This window comes from Onthophagus taurus, chromosome 7 (assembly GCF_036711975.1).
Source record: "Onthophagus taurus isolate NC chromosome 7, IU_Otau_3.0, whole genome shotgun sequence".
NCBI classification, from domain to species: domain Eukaryota; kingdom Metazoa; phylum Arthropoda; class Insecta; order Coleoptera; family Scarabaeidae; genus Onthophagus; species Onthophagus taurus.
This window is the reverse complement of record NC_091972.1, coordinates 11,356,817-11,371,723: the sequence shown is the minus strand read 5'-3', so window position 1 is coordinate 11,371,723 and position 14,907 is coordinate 11,356,817. Positions and strand designations below refer to the sequence as shown.

The 14,907-nt window shown below is 30.2% G+C and overlaps 2 protein-coding genes across 2 annotated transcripts; one reads left to right on the top strand and one right to left on the bottom strand.

Annotated features, from left to right (window-relative positions):
- The first annotated feature begins 175 nt into the window (after positions 1-175).
- On the top strand, positions 176-6,515 carry LOC111423931 (MTOR-associated protein MEAK7). The gene is made up of 4 exons (XM_071198320.1): positions 176-527; positions 596-820; positions 4,278-5,006; positions 5,059-6,515. The coding sequence occupies exons 1-4, from the start codon at positions 396-398 to the stop codon at positions 5,356-5,358; spliced, it is 1,386 nt and encodes a 461-aa protein (XP_071054421.1). The 5' UTR covers positions 176-395; the 3' UTR covers positions 5,359-6,515.
- On the bottom strand, positions 5,792-14,879 carry LOC111423864 (putative gustatory receptor 28a). The gene is made up of 5 exons (XM_071197154.1): positions 13,848-14,879; positions 9,694-9,907; positions 9,577-9,645; positions 9,433-9,522; positions 5,792-9,381 (listed from the first exon to the last, which is right to left on the bottom strand). Exons 1-5 carry the CDS (start codon positions 14,855-14,857, stop codon positions 9,289-9,291), a joined length of 1,476 nt encoding a protein of 491 aa, XP_071053255.1. The 5' UTR covers positions 14,858-14,879; the 3' UTR covers positions 5,792-9,288.
- Between the last annotated feature and the right edge of the window lie 28 nt (positions 14,880-14,907).

The window sequence follows — 14,907 nt, the reverse complement described above, 5'->3', positions numbered from 1 at the left end:
TTTTATATAGAGAATATTAAGTATATATTTGTTTTATTAATTATTCAAAATTAAAATATAAACTCTACAAAACGGTGACCATTTATTTGTGAAAAATTGTATAAAAGGTGTTAAAACATGTTAAATGTGCGTGCTTTGAAAATATAAATAAAGAGGGGACAATTCGATCGACGTATAATAGAAAAAGATGCCGCATGCGTGTGTAGAGTTTGACTGGCCCAGCCATGTTCGGATCTAATCACCTGATTATCAGAAAGTAAATATTTACGAGAAGTTAGTGCGAATCGTGCTGTAGCGGTTCGCGTAATATGGTTGTTTCCCGACGATAACGTTCCTTTAAAATTATACATCGTATCGATGTAACCGGATTTCAAACGTCGGCAAAAAGAGAAAATATGGGTGTTAACAGTAGCAAAAAATTGGCTGCCAAGTGTTCCTTCCTATCAAAAGACGAACAGGTTATAGTAAGCAACTCATTTAAATTTGCTAGTAAAAATTCCGAAAAAATTAAAGAAGATGAACTCACGGTAATTCGGATTAGAAAATCGGTGTTTATTGAGGTTATGAATTTGTTTATGTAAAAATTTTATTTTAGAAATTGTGGGGAAGTCAAATGGATGCTCGTTTATCGCAGTACATTAATAATTATTTATTTGGAAAATCGGATGTTCGATTACAAACGGTGGAATTAGAGAAATTTGCTGAGTTATATGTGTTTTGTACCAGGGGGACAGTCGATGAAAAATTAAAGGTACTTTTATCCTCGTTGGGAAAAGATATGGATAGTAATGTGGATATATCATATGTATTAGTTAAAGAGGTAGGTAATAAAAATAAAAAAGTATCATATGAGACAAATAATGCAAAATATTGTTTTTTTCATGTTGTTTCACATTAATTATGCAGTATATTTTATGGCTTTATTATTGATTTACTGTTTTAATACTCACAAGGAAAAAAGTTATTTAAATAAAAAAATGAATATGAGTTTGAGGATTTATTCTACAAATATAATATTACTACATTTTATTCATTTTTCTAATTGTGGATTAACAATTGAATATTTTTTATCAAATTCTCAAATTCATTATTGATTTTAATACTCTAATGTGTTATCTTTAATCAGATATTGTATGACTCATCACTTCATAAATTTTATGTGTAATGGTCTCATGAGCCCTCTGGGAAATTAGAGCATAAGAAATTATTAATTATTATTAACATATTCCTCTATATATGTTAACTATATAATTGTGATTAAAAACACAAAAGTGTACTCCATTTCATTTGTTGTAATGTCTGGTATGTCTTCAGATCCTACTTTCAATATTCTCTGAAGATGTATGTTTGGTGTTTGAGGGTTGTTTGACAAATAATGTTCATTATAAACGTTATTCATTAATTAATAATCTTTATTCACTGCTAATTAACTTGCCAGACTAATAATAATTATTTGAAACGTCAGAATTTCAAAAAACATCAATTTAATTTAATTTTTTAGGACATTCTAAAGGTTTGACATTAAAAAAACGTAAACAAGCATAAATTAATTAATTTTCATAAAAAAACGACGTTATATAAAACTGACATTTAATTTTGACAAATTGTTGTGAAGTTGGTTACAGTTGGTAACATTGAATTTGTGTCACATTGACGTTTAAACTTTATTCAAAAATTTATTTAAAAAAATAAATTTGTCCACGACTACCTTATGAATGAGTTTTCTAAAATAAAAGGGTAGTCTTTTTCACGGATTGAATAATAGCGGTGAATAATAATCATTATTCACGGGTAATCAATTTGACAGACTAATAATAATTATTTGAAACGTTAAAATTTCAAAAACACGTCAATTTAATTCCATTTTTTAGGAGTTTCTAAAGGTTTGACATTAAAAAAACCTAATTCCTTTTTTCGTATGATTAATATTAAGCATAAATTAATTAATTTTGGTAAAAAAACGACATTTTATAAAATTGACATTTAATTTTGACAAATTGTTGTGAAGTTGGTTACAGTTAGTAACATTGAGTTTGTGTGACATTGACGTTTAAACTTTATTCAAAAATTTATTTAAAAAATAAATTTATGGAATCAATTTCAATAATCATGGACAAAGTATAGTATTCTACTCACATATAATGCGCTATTATTCACTCAGGTTAATTATGCCACTCGCTACGATCGTGACATAAACTTAACCTTAGTGAATAATAGCCCTCATTATATGCTCATATAATAGCTGTGTTTGGTACACTTGCTATAAATACTCCTAGTGTAGCAAGTGTAGTGCAGTTGACAACTCTCAGTTTTCAACACATTTTCAAAGTGCATAAGTGTAACAATTTTAGGTGTTTGGTAAAACGGATTATTATGACAGTTATAGGTTATGTAATCTTTATTATTTCTGTAGGAAGTTGAATAATTTATTATTGATCAAAGAATCAAGATGAATAAATCAAAAAAGGAAATGTTGCCTGTAGTTTTCCCCCTTCATCATAAATTATTTTTACATTTAATTGTCTTTCAATTTTAGCCATTATATTTAACCGGAGAACTTCCAATTGGGTTTTTAATTTTAATTGAATAGAACGTTTTCTACAAATCAAACTGTTATTTATTGTTTTTTCTAGCTTACAATATTTTATTTTTGTTTAAATAAATCTAACTTTGACACTTTCAAAACACTAAATACGTCTTAAAGGTTATGTCGACTTACTGCACTTTTAAAACTCAATCGCTTACCAAACGCGGCGGCACTATCTACACTTGTTTGCACCAGTCTACCAAACACTATTTTTAAGAAAAAGTGTGCACTGGTATACGTTAGTGCAAGATACCAAACAAAGCTAATAATATACTATAACACAATAATAGTTTACACCATTTTTTGATCGATCCAATCGGATCCTATTGATATCATGGAAGCATCATGCACCTAAGCTGTCTAAAAGTTTCTCTAAAATTGTCGCCAAATCCCAGACCTCCAACTATTCTTATTGCTCTTTACATCTCTTATGTATGTTAATACTGGATTACTGCCACTAATAGTTAAGCTAGAGGCATAAATGGAACCATTTTCTGCAAAGAAGTTATATCCATTGCTTCTGCTTTGCAGTGGTGAATTTCACAAAAGAATCTTCCTGATATTGAGAAACTTCTTCCAACTTTAAAACAATTTTTCTATGTTGTTTGTTCTTCAGCTTCAAGCAAATGAAGAGTGAAAAAAGCCAGAAAATTAGTATTTTTATATAAACTTTATAATTCCTGAGTGTTGTTTTCTTTTTGTTTTTATTTATACATTGTTTTTGTTTGTCTTAGTTATTAGTTGCTTGATTTACCAGTTTTTTTATAAAGAATTTTTCGTTTGATTTGAATTATTAATTTATTTTTATTATCATTACTTGATTAACATTGTGTTTTAAATAAAGTGATTTAAATCGAGCGAACTCTGTTTAATACCTTCATGTTTTTTGTTATTCTCAATTATTCCCTGTGTTTCGGTTTCTTACATCTTCCTTAATTTTCTTTTTATCACTTTATCAAATTTTGAATATCCTGGGTATACTCTTTTCTGTGTTTCTTGTTTTTGCGATCAATATCTGTATTTCTTCTGTTATTTTGGTTACTTTTACTCTTTCTGCAGATCTTCTTAATTACAATTCGAACATGTTTCTGAAGAAGGTTGCAACATGGCATTCGAAACATTAGACATTTTTTCAAAAGACGCACGTCTTAATCCGAAAGATTCTAATTCTACGTCTACTTTTAGTAAAAATCCCATATCATACATAAATGAAATTTCTTTTATCATTTTTGTTCTTTATTATAATAAATTAATATATTTTTGTATTCGCGACGGTAATGAAAGATATTACAGTACTCGAACAGGTGCTGTAATGAGACGCCTTACAGCATCCGATGCTGTAATGAGATTTTAGTAACATTTTATGGAACCAGTTCAGGTGACATTGGTGTCATTTCTTTAATCTTCTTCTCTTCGCACCACCGCTTAAATTTGGCGTACTGTTGTTCGTACATTTCGTGAGACTTCTCTGTAAGCAGTGTTTTAATAGAACTCTGAGCAATTTCTCTTATTTCGGGAGGTGTACATGAAATATTTTTCAGGTGAATACATTTTGTCTTCTATTTTGAAGTGTTACGGTGTTACCAACTGCTACATAACATTGTCAAAATTTATTTTATTTTTGTTAAAAAAAAGCGAATTACAAAAAACAGCATTAATTTTACTAATTATATTATTATTTAATTTTCAGTACGTTGAAAGTATAGTTTCAACCTATATGCGTATACAAAAATTATCAAACACAAAACAATTTAAGAGTTGGCAATCAAGAGGTTGTTTTATATCGCCTCAAAATGTTCAAAGATTAGCGGAATGTTTAACGCACGATTTAGCGAAAGGTGATCAGATAAATCGAAGAGCATTAGAATCTTGGTTGCAAGGAGCAACTTTACTGGGACAGCTTCTTATATTCGTATTTAAACACCTTTACAGTATATCTCACCGTGAAAAATTGGTGGGAACTGAGAAAAGTCTTTCAAGCCAGTCGGACGACGTGCCACAGCTCAACGCCGAAAGAGACCGGAGCTTAGTGCCTTTTTGTAAAGGTCTCGACCTGATTCCGTCTTATCCGAGTATTTTGGACATGAATCAAATCGTCTTTATCAACGCTCATTTGCCGCAACAGTACCAATTGGAGTGGCGATTTTTGTTTTCATCGGAAATTCACGGCGAATCATTTTCGACTTTAATAGGTAGAATAGTTAATCAAGGACCTTCGGTTCTCATTCTTGAAGATCAAAACGGACACATGTTTGGTGGTTTTGCACCTGCTAATTGGACATTGGGACCGAATTTTTTCGGAGATGATAGTAGCTTTTTATTTACTCTAGTACCAAAAATGAGAGTGTTTCCCACGACTGGTTACAATCAACACTTTCAATATCTAAATTTACATCAACAAACTTTGCCGAACGGATTGGTAAGAAGATTATTTTGTTTTGAAAATTAATAATGTGTGTATTTTTTGTTAGGCGATGGGTGGTCAACATGGTTATTGTGGTATATGGTTAGATGAAGATTACGGAAATGGGCACACCAGCGAATCTTGCACGACGTATTCTGGTTATTTTCAAATGTCGCATACGAAACAGTTTACTTATCGCCATTTAGAAGTTTGGGGGTTAGGCTCCCCACCTCCTACACCTCAAGAAAGGGGAGAACGCGTTGGAATGAGCGTTTTAGATGGAAACGTTGAAAGCAAGGCTTTATTAAAAATGGCGGGAAGACAGATGCACAGCGAAGGAGTAAGAGATCCAACTCCACCTAATTAAGGCTCAATTTTTTCCATTCAAAATTTTGTGCCAAACTCTCAAAAGGGAACGTTAATAAAAACGATTTTTAAAAACAAAGATTTTGAATAGGTAACAAAAGATAACTAAGGAGGGGGGAATAGGAATATAGCACAATTTTAAAAGGTAAAACAAAATAAACACAGAATTTTTATATTAAATAATAAGATAATTATTATTATACGATACGTTTTTTGTTATATTCAAACATTTATGTTTGTTTATAACTAAAATCGATTGTTATTTGTCAACACGAAAAAGAATTGCTTATGTATAAGTATTTTCACTCACTCTATCGCATTTATATACAAAAAAAATACTTACAGTGATGAAGAATGTATAATTGAATGTTAATAGTGGTCACTATTAATGTTTACTTATAATTCAAAGAAATGGATATATTAAAACAACAAAATTAAAATAAAAAACTCATTTTCAATTTATATCTCAAACGTTTCAAGTTCCATTGATATAAAATACAAAGAGAAAAACGATATTTACAAAATAAATTCTAGTCAAACCTAACGGTCATTGATAAATTTGTGATTTAAATTTTAACAACAAAGAAGCACGAATATTCCTAAATTATTATTAACATAAAAAAAGAAAATGTTAACTATATTATTATAGCTCTCAGTAAATTATTTATTGCGTTGTGTTAGAGGTTAATTATATTATTGTTGTTACCATCATTATTACATAATCACATTAAAGTTATTAGTTAAGTTATTTCTAGTCTATTTGAATGACGAAATTATTTAACTTGGTGAGTTGCTGTTCGTATATTTTAAATATTTCCGTTAATTAAAAAAAGAATAATATTTTATTTTTCATTCTTGTATTATATTAATAAGTATAACAACCTATAAAAAATAACATAGTAACTTTTATGCAAAAAATTGTCCAAAGAGCACAACTTCGATTTTTGTAAATGGTGCGCTTCATTCACGTTTTCACGAAATTAAATTGAAAAACAAATCATTATAATATTTAAACGAGAATATAAATTTAACGCTTATCTTATTTATTGATGGGTACTATTGATTGTTGTCGTTGTTTCTGTTGGCGTACATTTACGCGAGAGTTTATTTGAAAGTGTATTTATTATGTGTTTAAAATAAAACTGACATGGAAAAATACGAATTGTTTTGTATCATATCAACTATATTTTACCATAACTCATTTGAAGATGTAATTATCAAACATAGTCTGTTTAAATAAGTTACTTTGAACTCTCGTCCGACAACACAATTTTACAAAGGGCATTGTGATTTTTTGTTTATTCTGATGAATTCATTGAATTCCTCATGTAATTTTGCCATTTAATTTTTAATTTAATCTTGAAAATATACGTGTGATTGTTGTTGAGCTGCACAAATCGGGAATGAAGTTGCTAGAAAAATTTTTGCGATGATGTCAAACGTTACAAGAAGTTTGGAGAGACTGCGGAGCGTCCTCTGAAAGGTCTCCCACGTCTCTCAAGAATGTGAAGAAAGTCCGTTATCATGTTCAAAGCAACACGGACCGTTCGATTAGGAAAATGGAAAAAGAGCTTGGTGTCAGTATCGGTAGGAATTTGAACATCGTTGCAAGATAGCTAAAACTTAGAAGCTACAAGATCGGTTGTCTCCATTTCGTCTACTATATAATGAAACTGAAAAGATTGCAAAAATCACGACGAGTGATCACTGACGCTCGTTTATCAAAAATTCACAACCATCAGCACCAACGTTAACTTCTGAGAATAATAAGAAAGGACAACATAAAATTGTTGCAAATCAACCGCCATTTCCTTGCTTTTGTGATGGTTTGGGCCGGGATCTGCTCTACATGGAAAATGCTGTTGGTTTTCATTGATCAGAACGTCAAGATCAACACCGTCAGCTATTAACAGCGAGTTTTACGAGTCGTTCTGAAGCTGTGAGTGGCGGAGTATTTCGGTTGGCACAATCGCCGTTTGTGAAGAGTGTCTTTTGGGCCAAAGACGCTTGATGCCGTCTAATCCACCGGATCTCAATCCAAAATTATTCCGTTTGGTCCATCTCTGGTATGCGAAGGCATAAGATTGCGCACTATGAGTGTTCATCGCAATAATAGGAAACGATATTCTAGGTTAGTAGGTCAATTATTGATGATTCATAACGAAGAAGAGACATGTTGCATATGATTATGTTTGTCATTAGAAGATATGTCCACCACAAAGGACGCAGATACTGAACAGCAATTGGTAATAGAGGAAGAAGTTGAATATGATTCTGACGAAAGTGTTGAAGATAAATATCAAATGTGAAAGTGAATACTAGGATTATCAACCGGTAATTTGTATTCACTTTCAGACTTAACGTTGTACAACGGGTACTCCTACTCTACTATAAATATCAAGGTATTGCCGATATTTTGATAGCAAATGATGGAGCAGTGTGGCATACTAATTATCACCATGAAGTAGCCAAACAAGTTCCTTCTCGTAATATTTTATGACAAAAAGGAGGACCTGCAGCAATCATTAAGATATTTGACATTATAATACTAGAAACAAATCAGAAGGCTATTAGAGGTGAAGCTTACACCAATTTGATCTAAAGGTTTTCTAATATTTTAGAGTGGCCACCATAGCAGACATTTCAAAAGTTTACGGAAATTGATTTTGACGCATTTTTAGGCGCATTGATTTTTAATGGTGTGTTCAGAGGCAATAAGCAGAATCTAGAAAAAGCAGCACCCATATGGTACAATACTGAACAAAAATTCGACGAACAATTATTTCCATACTAAGTTTACAGAGGCTTTACCTTGGGAAACCATGAGATGGTCCTCATCTTCGTCTCTTAATGTGCAGGTTAATGGTGGACAGTTTAATGTTGGTGAACGAACAGTGTTAGACTTAGTAAGACCTTATAAGGGACCAGGAAGAAATGTGACAACAGTTTATTTCTTCACAAGTTTCGAATTGACAAATATCTTGAACTCTTGGCATATGACACTGGTTAGTGCAGTAAGAAAAAGCAAAAGATTTCTACTAAGCAATATGCAGGGAGCTCAAGAAAGACTAGTTTGCTCAACTGTTTTGCTTGTAATCGGGATGCAACAGTATGGTTCATACGTGCCAAAGAAGAATAAGGCGGTTGTGCTTTTATGGTTGGAGAAGACACACAAGCAGCAAACTCTGAAATAATCAAGTACTATAATAAAACTAAAGGCGGAGTAGATGTCATGGATACAATGTTGGGCGAGTATACTGCCAAAAGAAAGACTAATTTATAGAGAACACAATCCACATTTGAGAACCAAAGATAAACTAACCAACTATGTTTGCCTGCAAGTGAAGTTCGTAGTAGCAATCCACTTATGATCAGAAATCATTTTCTTTGAGGTGCAATTGAAATAGTGCTTAAACGACAAATTTCGGTAGCATCAGAACGATCTAAATCAATTCATTGCTAATAATTGGTTTGTTATTTCAAACATTTACCCGAGTTAATCAACTTTTTTCAAATTAGATATCATCTTTTTGTTTCTTAACAATTAATTGTCAAACAAAAACAGTGTTACATTTTGAAAGCTAGATATCAATTATTTATGAAGAGCATATGAGCGAGCAAATGGTAACAATAATTTGGCTTTATGCCTACATTTTTTTGAATCTTTTGGTAATCAATCAATTTGGTCTTCGTGAAACAGGATATTTTAAACGGATTATGCGGTTCCAAGAAGCATCAGAACACCGGCGTTTGAAGAAAACGTACTTGATAGAATTTCGGAGAATTCTAAAACCAGTACAACTTCAGAAGTAGGTGCTTCCCATAGTATAGTATAGCGAGTTGTGCATGAACATTTACTTTCCCATAACTCGTAGAGCGAGTGCCTTAGTGAAGCTGATTTTTAACCACGAAAACTATTCTGTTGTAATTCTTATGTTAGAGTATCATTAGAACAAATAATTTGTGCTTGCTTTTGATCAAATTGAATAAAAATCACCATATAACCAAATACGGCACCACCAATCTAAAAAAAGAAATTATTTTAAACAGTTGTAACAAAAAATTTAAAACGTACCGAATACATTAATGTATAATCAATTGGGAAAAACCCAGCTGCAGAAAATCGAACTTTTTGGTGTAACATTTGCAAAGAATAAGTTAGAATCTAAAACATTTTTAACACATTAATACCTACAAAATAATTATTATAAACACTTACTTGTCTTGCAACTAAAGGGCTATCAATTTTATTTCTTAATTGGTGCATAATAATTGGTGTTAAATTCGCCTAAAAAAACATCTAAATTAATAAATAAAAAAATATTTTTAAACTCACATAATAACTTGTAAAAGTACAAGCACGCACAAGTAAATATATTTCGATTATATCATCAGTAACCCAAGAAATAGAAAATCCAAACATCCCCCAATGTGTTAAGTCATACTTTTTTGTTAATGCAATATACAAGTAATATAACTCAAATAAGAAATCACCTAATGTTGTAGCTAAAGATACGAATAATATATACGCGAATGTTGTACTATACATTCTAATTACGTTGCAAAGTTTAAAATGTATCAAACATAAAGTTTTAATTCGTTTCGATATAAACTCTTCGTTTCTTATTAAAAAACTTTCCTTTAAGAGTTGATTAACTTTTGAGAATCGTGCCATAATTGGAATTATTAAAGCTATGAAAGTGTATTTTGATAAGGATTTTATATATGCCGATGGAAACCAGCCCAATTTAATAACAACATCAAATTTTATGGCTTTCATGCTAAAAATCCATCGTATAAAGAGCGATGTAAACATCCATAAAATAATCGCATTGATAATTTTTGAAACTTTATTGGGTTCAATATAAGTGTTCATATCCTTTAACGAGTTATCCACGTTAATTAAAATTTTAAAAGCGTCAACAATTAAATTTCTGTAGATAAAACTACAACATACACATGTATAAATTAGAACTATAAACATACAGTATTGAAGAAATATTAGTTTTTGTGGCATAATATAATATTCCGCTCCTCCATTGTACACCGAATGTAAAGAAAATATTGCGGAAATAGTTGTAATTACAAAGAAAATAATAAAATAAATTACGTCATTTTTGGTGCTCACTAAAATCGGTCTACCATTTTTAATTGATGTTGTTAATGGCATTAAACCAATTAATCGTGTTAATAAGTATAACAATTTAAAAGATGAGCGAAAAGAATGATTATCTCTTATAGAATTTTCTGAATGTATTTTGTTTTGAGGCATTTTTGCTACTATTTCATCTGTCCATTAAAAATGGATTCATTAATAATATTAAAGATAATCAATTTTTTTTTGAGTCCATCCTAATCTTTATATGATTGATATAAATTGTGATTGGGATTAAATTAATCTTATTCAATTGAAATAAATCAATAAAAATATTTTTGTAGTGACCTACACTCTACTATCTTTTATATTTATAAGTCATAGATTAATATGAACAATTTCTAATTTGTCATTGTGTTGTTTGATATACATTTCAGCAGATAACAGCAAATACATTTGTTTCTTGCGCTATAAGATAATATGTACTCCTGTAATATCGCCTTGTCGACATTTTTTCTGACAGAAAAAGGTGTATAAAATCAATATGAACAGAAGAAGCTTGATACAGAAACTTATACAGTTAGGAGAAGGCGAACTTAAACAACTCCCTTGGAATACAGGATGGGTTTTTCAAAAATGACTCACGCAAAGGAATATGGAAGAGCATAACAAGGTTTGGTGGAGAATACAGAAAGTCGATAAATGAAAGGATTACTTAGTACAAGAAGTTGATAGCCAGCAGGACAAGAGAAATAAAAACAGAATTCAAGGAGGCCAGAAAAATGGCGGTTAAAATGTGCAAAAAAGCAAATTTGTCATTTTCATATTCATTGCAAAATTCAGAGAGAGAGGACTTCAGAGATAATGTTCCAAGAGGTGTATGTAGATACCTGAAAAGAATGAGAGGGGGATATAAACCCAGAATAAAGATCTGTAGAGACAAAATTGACCCTCAAAAGATAAAAGGCATATGAAAAGAATTTTTCCAAACACTTGCAATGTAAGAGGAAGCTGCAATCAGAATATGCAACTAACAGATATGTTTACAACTAACAAATTTACCAACTTTAAATTATAAAACCTTGAAATAACACATAATTTTGTAACATTTCAGGCTTTTACCAGCCTAAATTGGCATATCTGTACATTTACGTGTAAAACCAAGGATTCAGGGATTTTATGGTAATATACATATACATGTATTATTATACAGGGTGATTCACATAAGAACCGACACAGAGCAGGGACATGTAGAGGACAATAAATTAAGATGATTTAACGCAAGTTATCTCTATACCAAGTTGTACCTTTGAGGAGTTATAGGCCTTCAAAGTTGAGTCTTAAATTTTTAAAACATTGAATATCTTCGTAATACATAAAGCTAGAAAAACCAAATTTAGTATACGTTATGAGTGTACCGAGGGTATTAATTGGTAGCAAGTTGAGACCAATTGAGGCATTTCAAAGGGTTGATTAAGGGTGATGGTTCCCTAAATTTTGGCAGATTTTTTAACCTTTTTGTGGATGTAATACATTATTACCTCATTTCATGTGGAATTTAATTCTAAAACTTTTTTTCCTCTTACTATTTTTTGAAAAACATTGTCGTTTTCATAAAAAACTCAAAAAACTAAAGACGCGTATCTTGTTAATGCTACTTAAAATCATCGAAAATTCAGTAGTCGGCTGTGAAATTGTACGTAATTTGACTAATAAACTGTTTATTATGAGCTAACAAGACATCATCCATAAACAAATTTAGTTTAGGCATAATAATTTTCTAGTGATAAAGAGAAAATCCCCAAAATGTCAAAATTAAGTACTTTTGGTTTTAAAATCGATCATAACTCAAGAATGAAAGGTGATGACGAAAAGTTTTTTAGGAATAAATTGTTTATTATGAACTAAAAAGATATTATTGATAAACAGATTTTGTTTAGATGTAATGATTTTCTAGTGATAAAGAGAAAATCCCCATAATGTCAAAATTGAGTACTTTTGTTATCAAAATCGATCATTACTCAAAAATTAAATGTGATGGAGATAAGTTTTTTTGAAATAAATTGTTTATTATGAACTAAAAAGACATCATCCATAAACAGATTTGGTTTAGTTATAATGATTTTCTAGTGATAAAGAAAAAATCACCAAAATGTCAAAATTGAGTACTTTCGGTATTAAAATAGATCATAACTCAAAAATTAAAGGTGATGGAGAAAAGTTTATTTGAAATAAATTGTTTATTAGGAACTAAAAGGACATTACTCATAAACAGATTTGGTTTAGTTATAATGATTTTCTAATGATAAAAAGAGGATATCATCGAAACATCAAAATTGAATACTTTTGGTATTAAAATTGATCATAACTCAAGAATGAAAAGTGATGGAGAAAAGTTTTTAGGAATAAATTGTTTATTATGAACTAAAAAAACATCATCCATAAACAAATTTAGTTTAGTTATAATGATTTTTTAGTGATAAAGAAAATATCATCAATATGTTAAAATTGAGTACTTTTGGTATTCAAATAGATCATAACTCAAAAATTAAAGGTGATGGAGAAAAGTTTATTTGAAATAAATTGTTTATTATGAACTAAAAAACATCATCCATAAACAAATTTAGTTTAGATGTAATGATTTTCAGGTGATAAAGAGAAAATCCCCAAAATGTCAAAATTGGGTACTTTTGGTGTTAAAATCGATCATAACTCAAGAATGAAAGGTGATGGAGAAAACCTTGTCGTCAAATAACTTTATACCTATTTGTCAAGTTTGACGTACAATTTCATAGCCGACTATTAAATTTTCTCTTATTTTAAGTAACATACGCAATACGTGTCTTTAGTTATTTAAGTTTTTTATGAAAACGACAAAGTTTTTAAAAAAATAATACGAGTAAGAAAAGTTTTAGAATTAAATTCCACATGAAATGAAGTAGTAATGTATTAAATCCGCCAAAAGGTTAAAAAAATTTGTCAAAATTTAGGGTACCATCACCCTTAATCAACCCTATGAAATGCCTCAATTGAGTTCAATTTGCTACCAATTAATACCCTTGGTACACTCATAACGTATACAAAATTTGGTTTTTCTAACTTAATGTATTACAAATATATTCAATGTTTAAAAATTTGAAGGCCTATAACTCCTGAGATGTACAACTTAGTATAAAGGTAAGTTACGTTAAATCATTTTAATTTATAGTCCTCTACATGTCCCTGCTCTGTGTCGGTTCTTATGTGAATCACCCTGTATAATTCGTTTGCTGAATATAGTACAACTTTATAAAATGTAGAATTTGCATATTTCTGCTCTCAATGCGCACTTTTCTGCACATTTTTAAACACCCGAAAACGCTGTAATTAGCCACTAACTCAAAATGTAACATTACATTTTATAATAATTGTTGTTTAATTTTCGTAACCTCAAAGTTACAAACCAAATCAAAATGAACAACAATATACTTACATTATCACTTATTAAACAACACGTACAAACTAAAATATAAACTTCAATAACATCATCAACAAGCCAGGATGTGGAATATAAAAACATCATTACGTTCGTAGATTCAAATTTCTTTTCCAATGCAACGTACAAATAATACAATTGAAATATGAGATCGCATAAAGTGCTTGCTAAAGATGCGAAAAGTATAAAAGAGAATATCGTGTTGTAAAGTCTAGCAACATTACAAAGTTTGTAATGAATTTTGCATAGTTTTTCTAAATATTCTGAAATTTTTCGATTATTTTCGAATTCGTTGGTTAGAAGATGCTTTAAGATCGAATTAATCGCTTCGAATCTAATTAACACCGTCATCAAGATTGTTACAAAGCTGTATTTCGTTAACGATTTTACATACGTAGTTGGTAATAAGGATATTTTGAGAATTATATCCATTTTTATGACAAAAACTGATAGTGAGGTTCTTACAGCAATCGAAATAAACATCCAGATAAACATTACGTAAATAATTGTGTTTATTTTCTTTGTTTCTATGATTGCGTTCATTTCCGAAAGCGTTTCATCGACATTCATTAATATTCCAAAAGCTTTAGAGCTTAATTGTCTAAAAACGTACGAACAACACAAAGCGGTGTAGATCAAAATTATAAAACAACTGTATTTCAGAAATACTATTTCAGATTGTACGATGTAGTAATCAATTTCGTTGTGATACACCGAATATAAAGTTATCGAAGAACACAAAAAACAAGCAGTTAAATAAACCAGAAAATAAACTGTATCACTTTTTTGACTATTTAATTTTATTTTTCCGTTCACTTTTTGAACTGTTAAAGGCATGAGACCAATCGCGCGTGTTAAAATGTATAAAACGTAAAAAGCTGAATGAAATGTTAAGTTTTTAGTGATTGGAAATACTTTTTTGTAGGCCATTTTTGATAGAAGTGACGGGGAAGTGTTTGTATTTTTATTAGATCGTTCAA

Coding starts and splice junctions, on each gene's coding strand:
- LOC111423931 (XM_071198320.1), top strand. CDS start 396: ATGGGTGTTAACAGTAGCAAAAAATTGGCTGCCAAGTGTTCCTTCCTA. Junction 821..4,277: donor CATATGTATTAGTTAAAGAG/GTAGGTAATAAA, acceptor TTTAATTTTCAG/TACGTTGAAAGTATAGTTTC. Junction 5,007..5,058: donor AAACTTTGCCGAACGGATTG/GTAAGAAGATTA, acceptor ATTTTTTGTTAG/GCGATGGGTGGTCAACATGG.
- LOC111423864 (XM_071197154.1), bottom strand. CDS start 14,857: ATGGCCTACAAAAAAGTATTTCCAATCACTAAAAACTTAACATTTCAT. Junction 9,908..13,847: donor AACAACAATTATTATAAAAT/GTAATGTTACAT, acceptor CAACGTAATTAG/AATGTATAGTACAACATTCG. Junction 9,382..9,432: donor ATTATACATTAATGTATTCG/GTACGTTTTAAA, acceptor TTCTTTTTTTAG/ATTGGTGGTGCCGTATTTGG.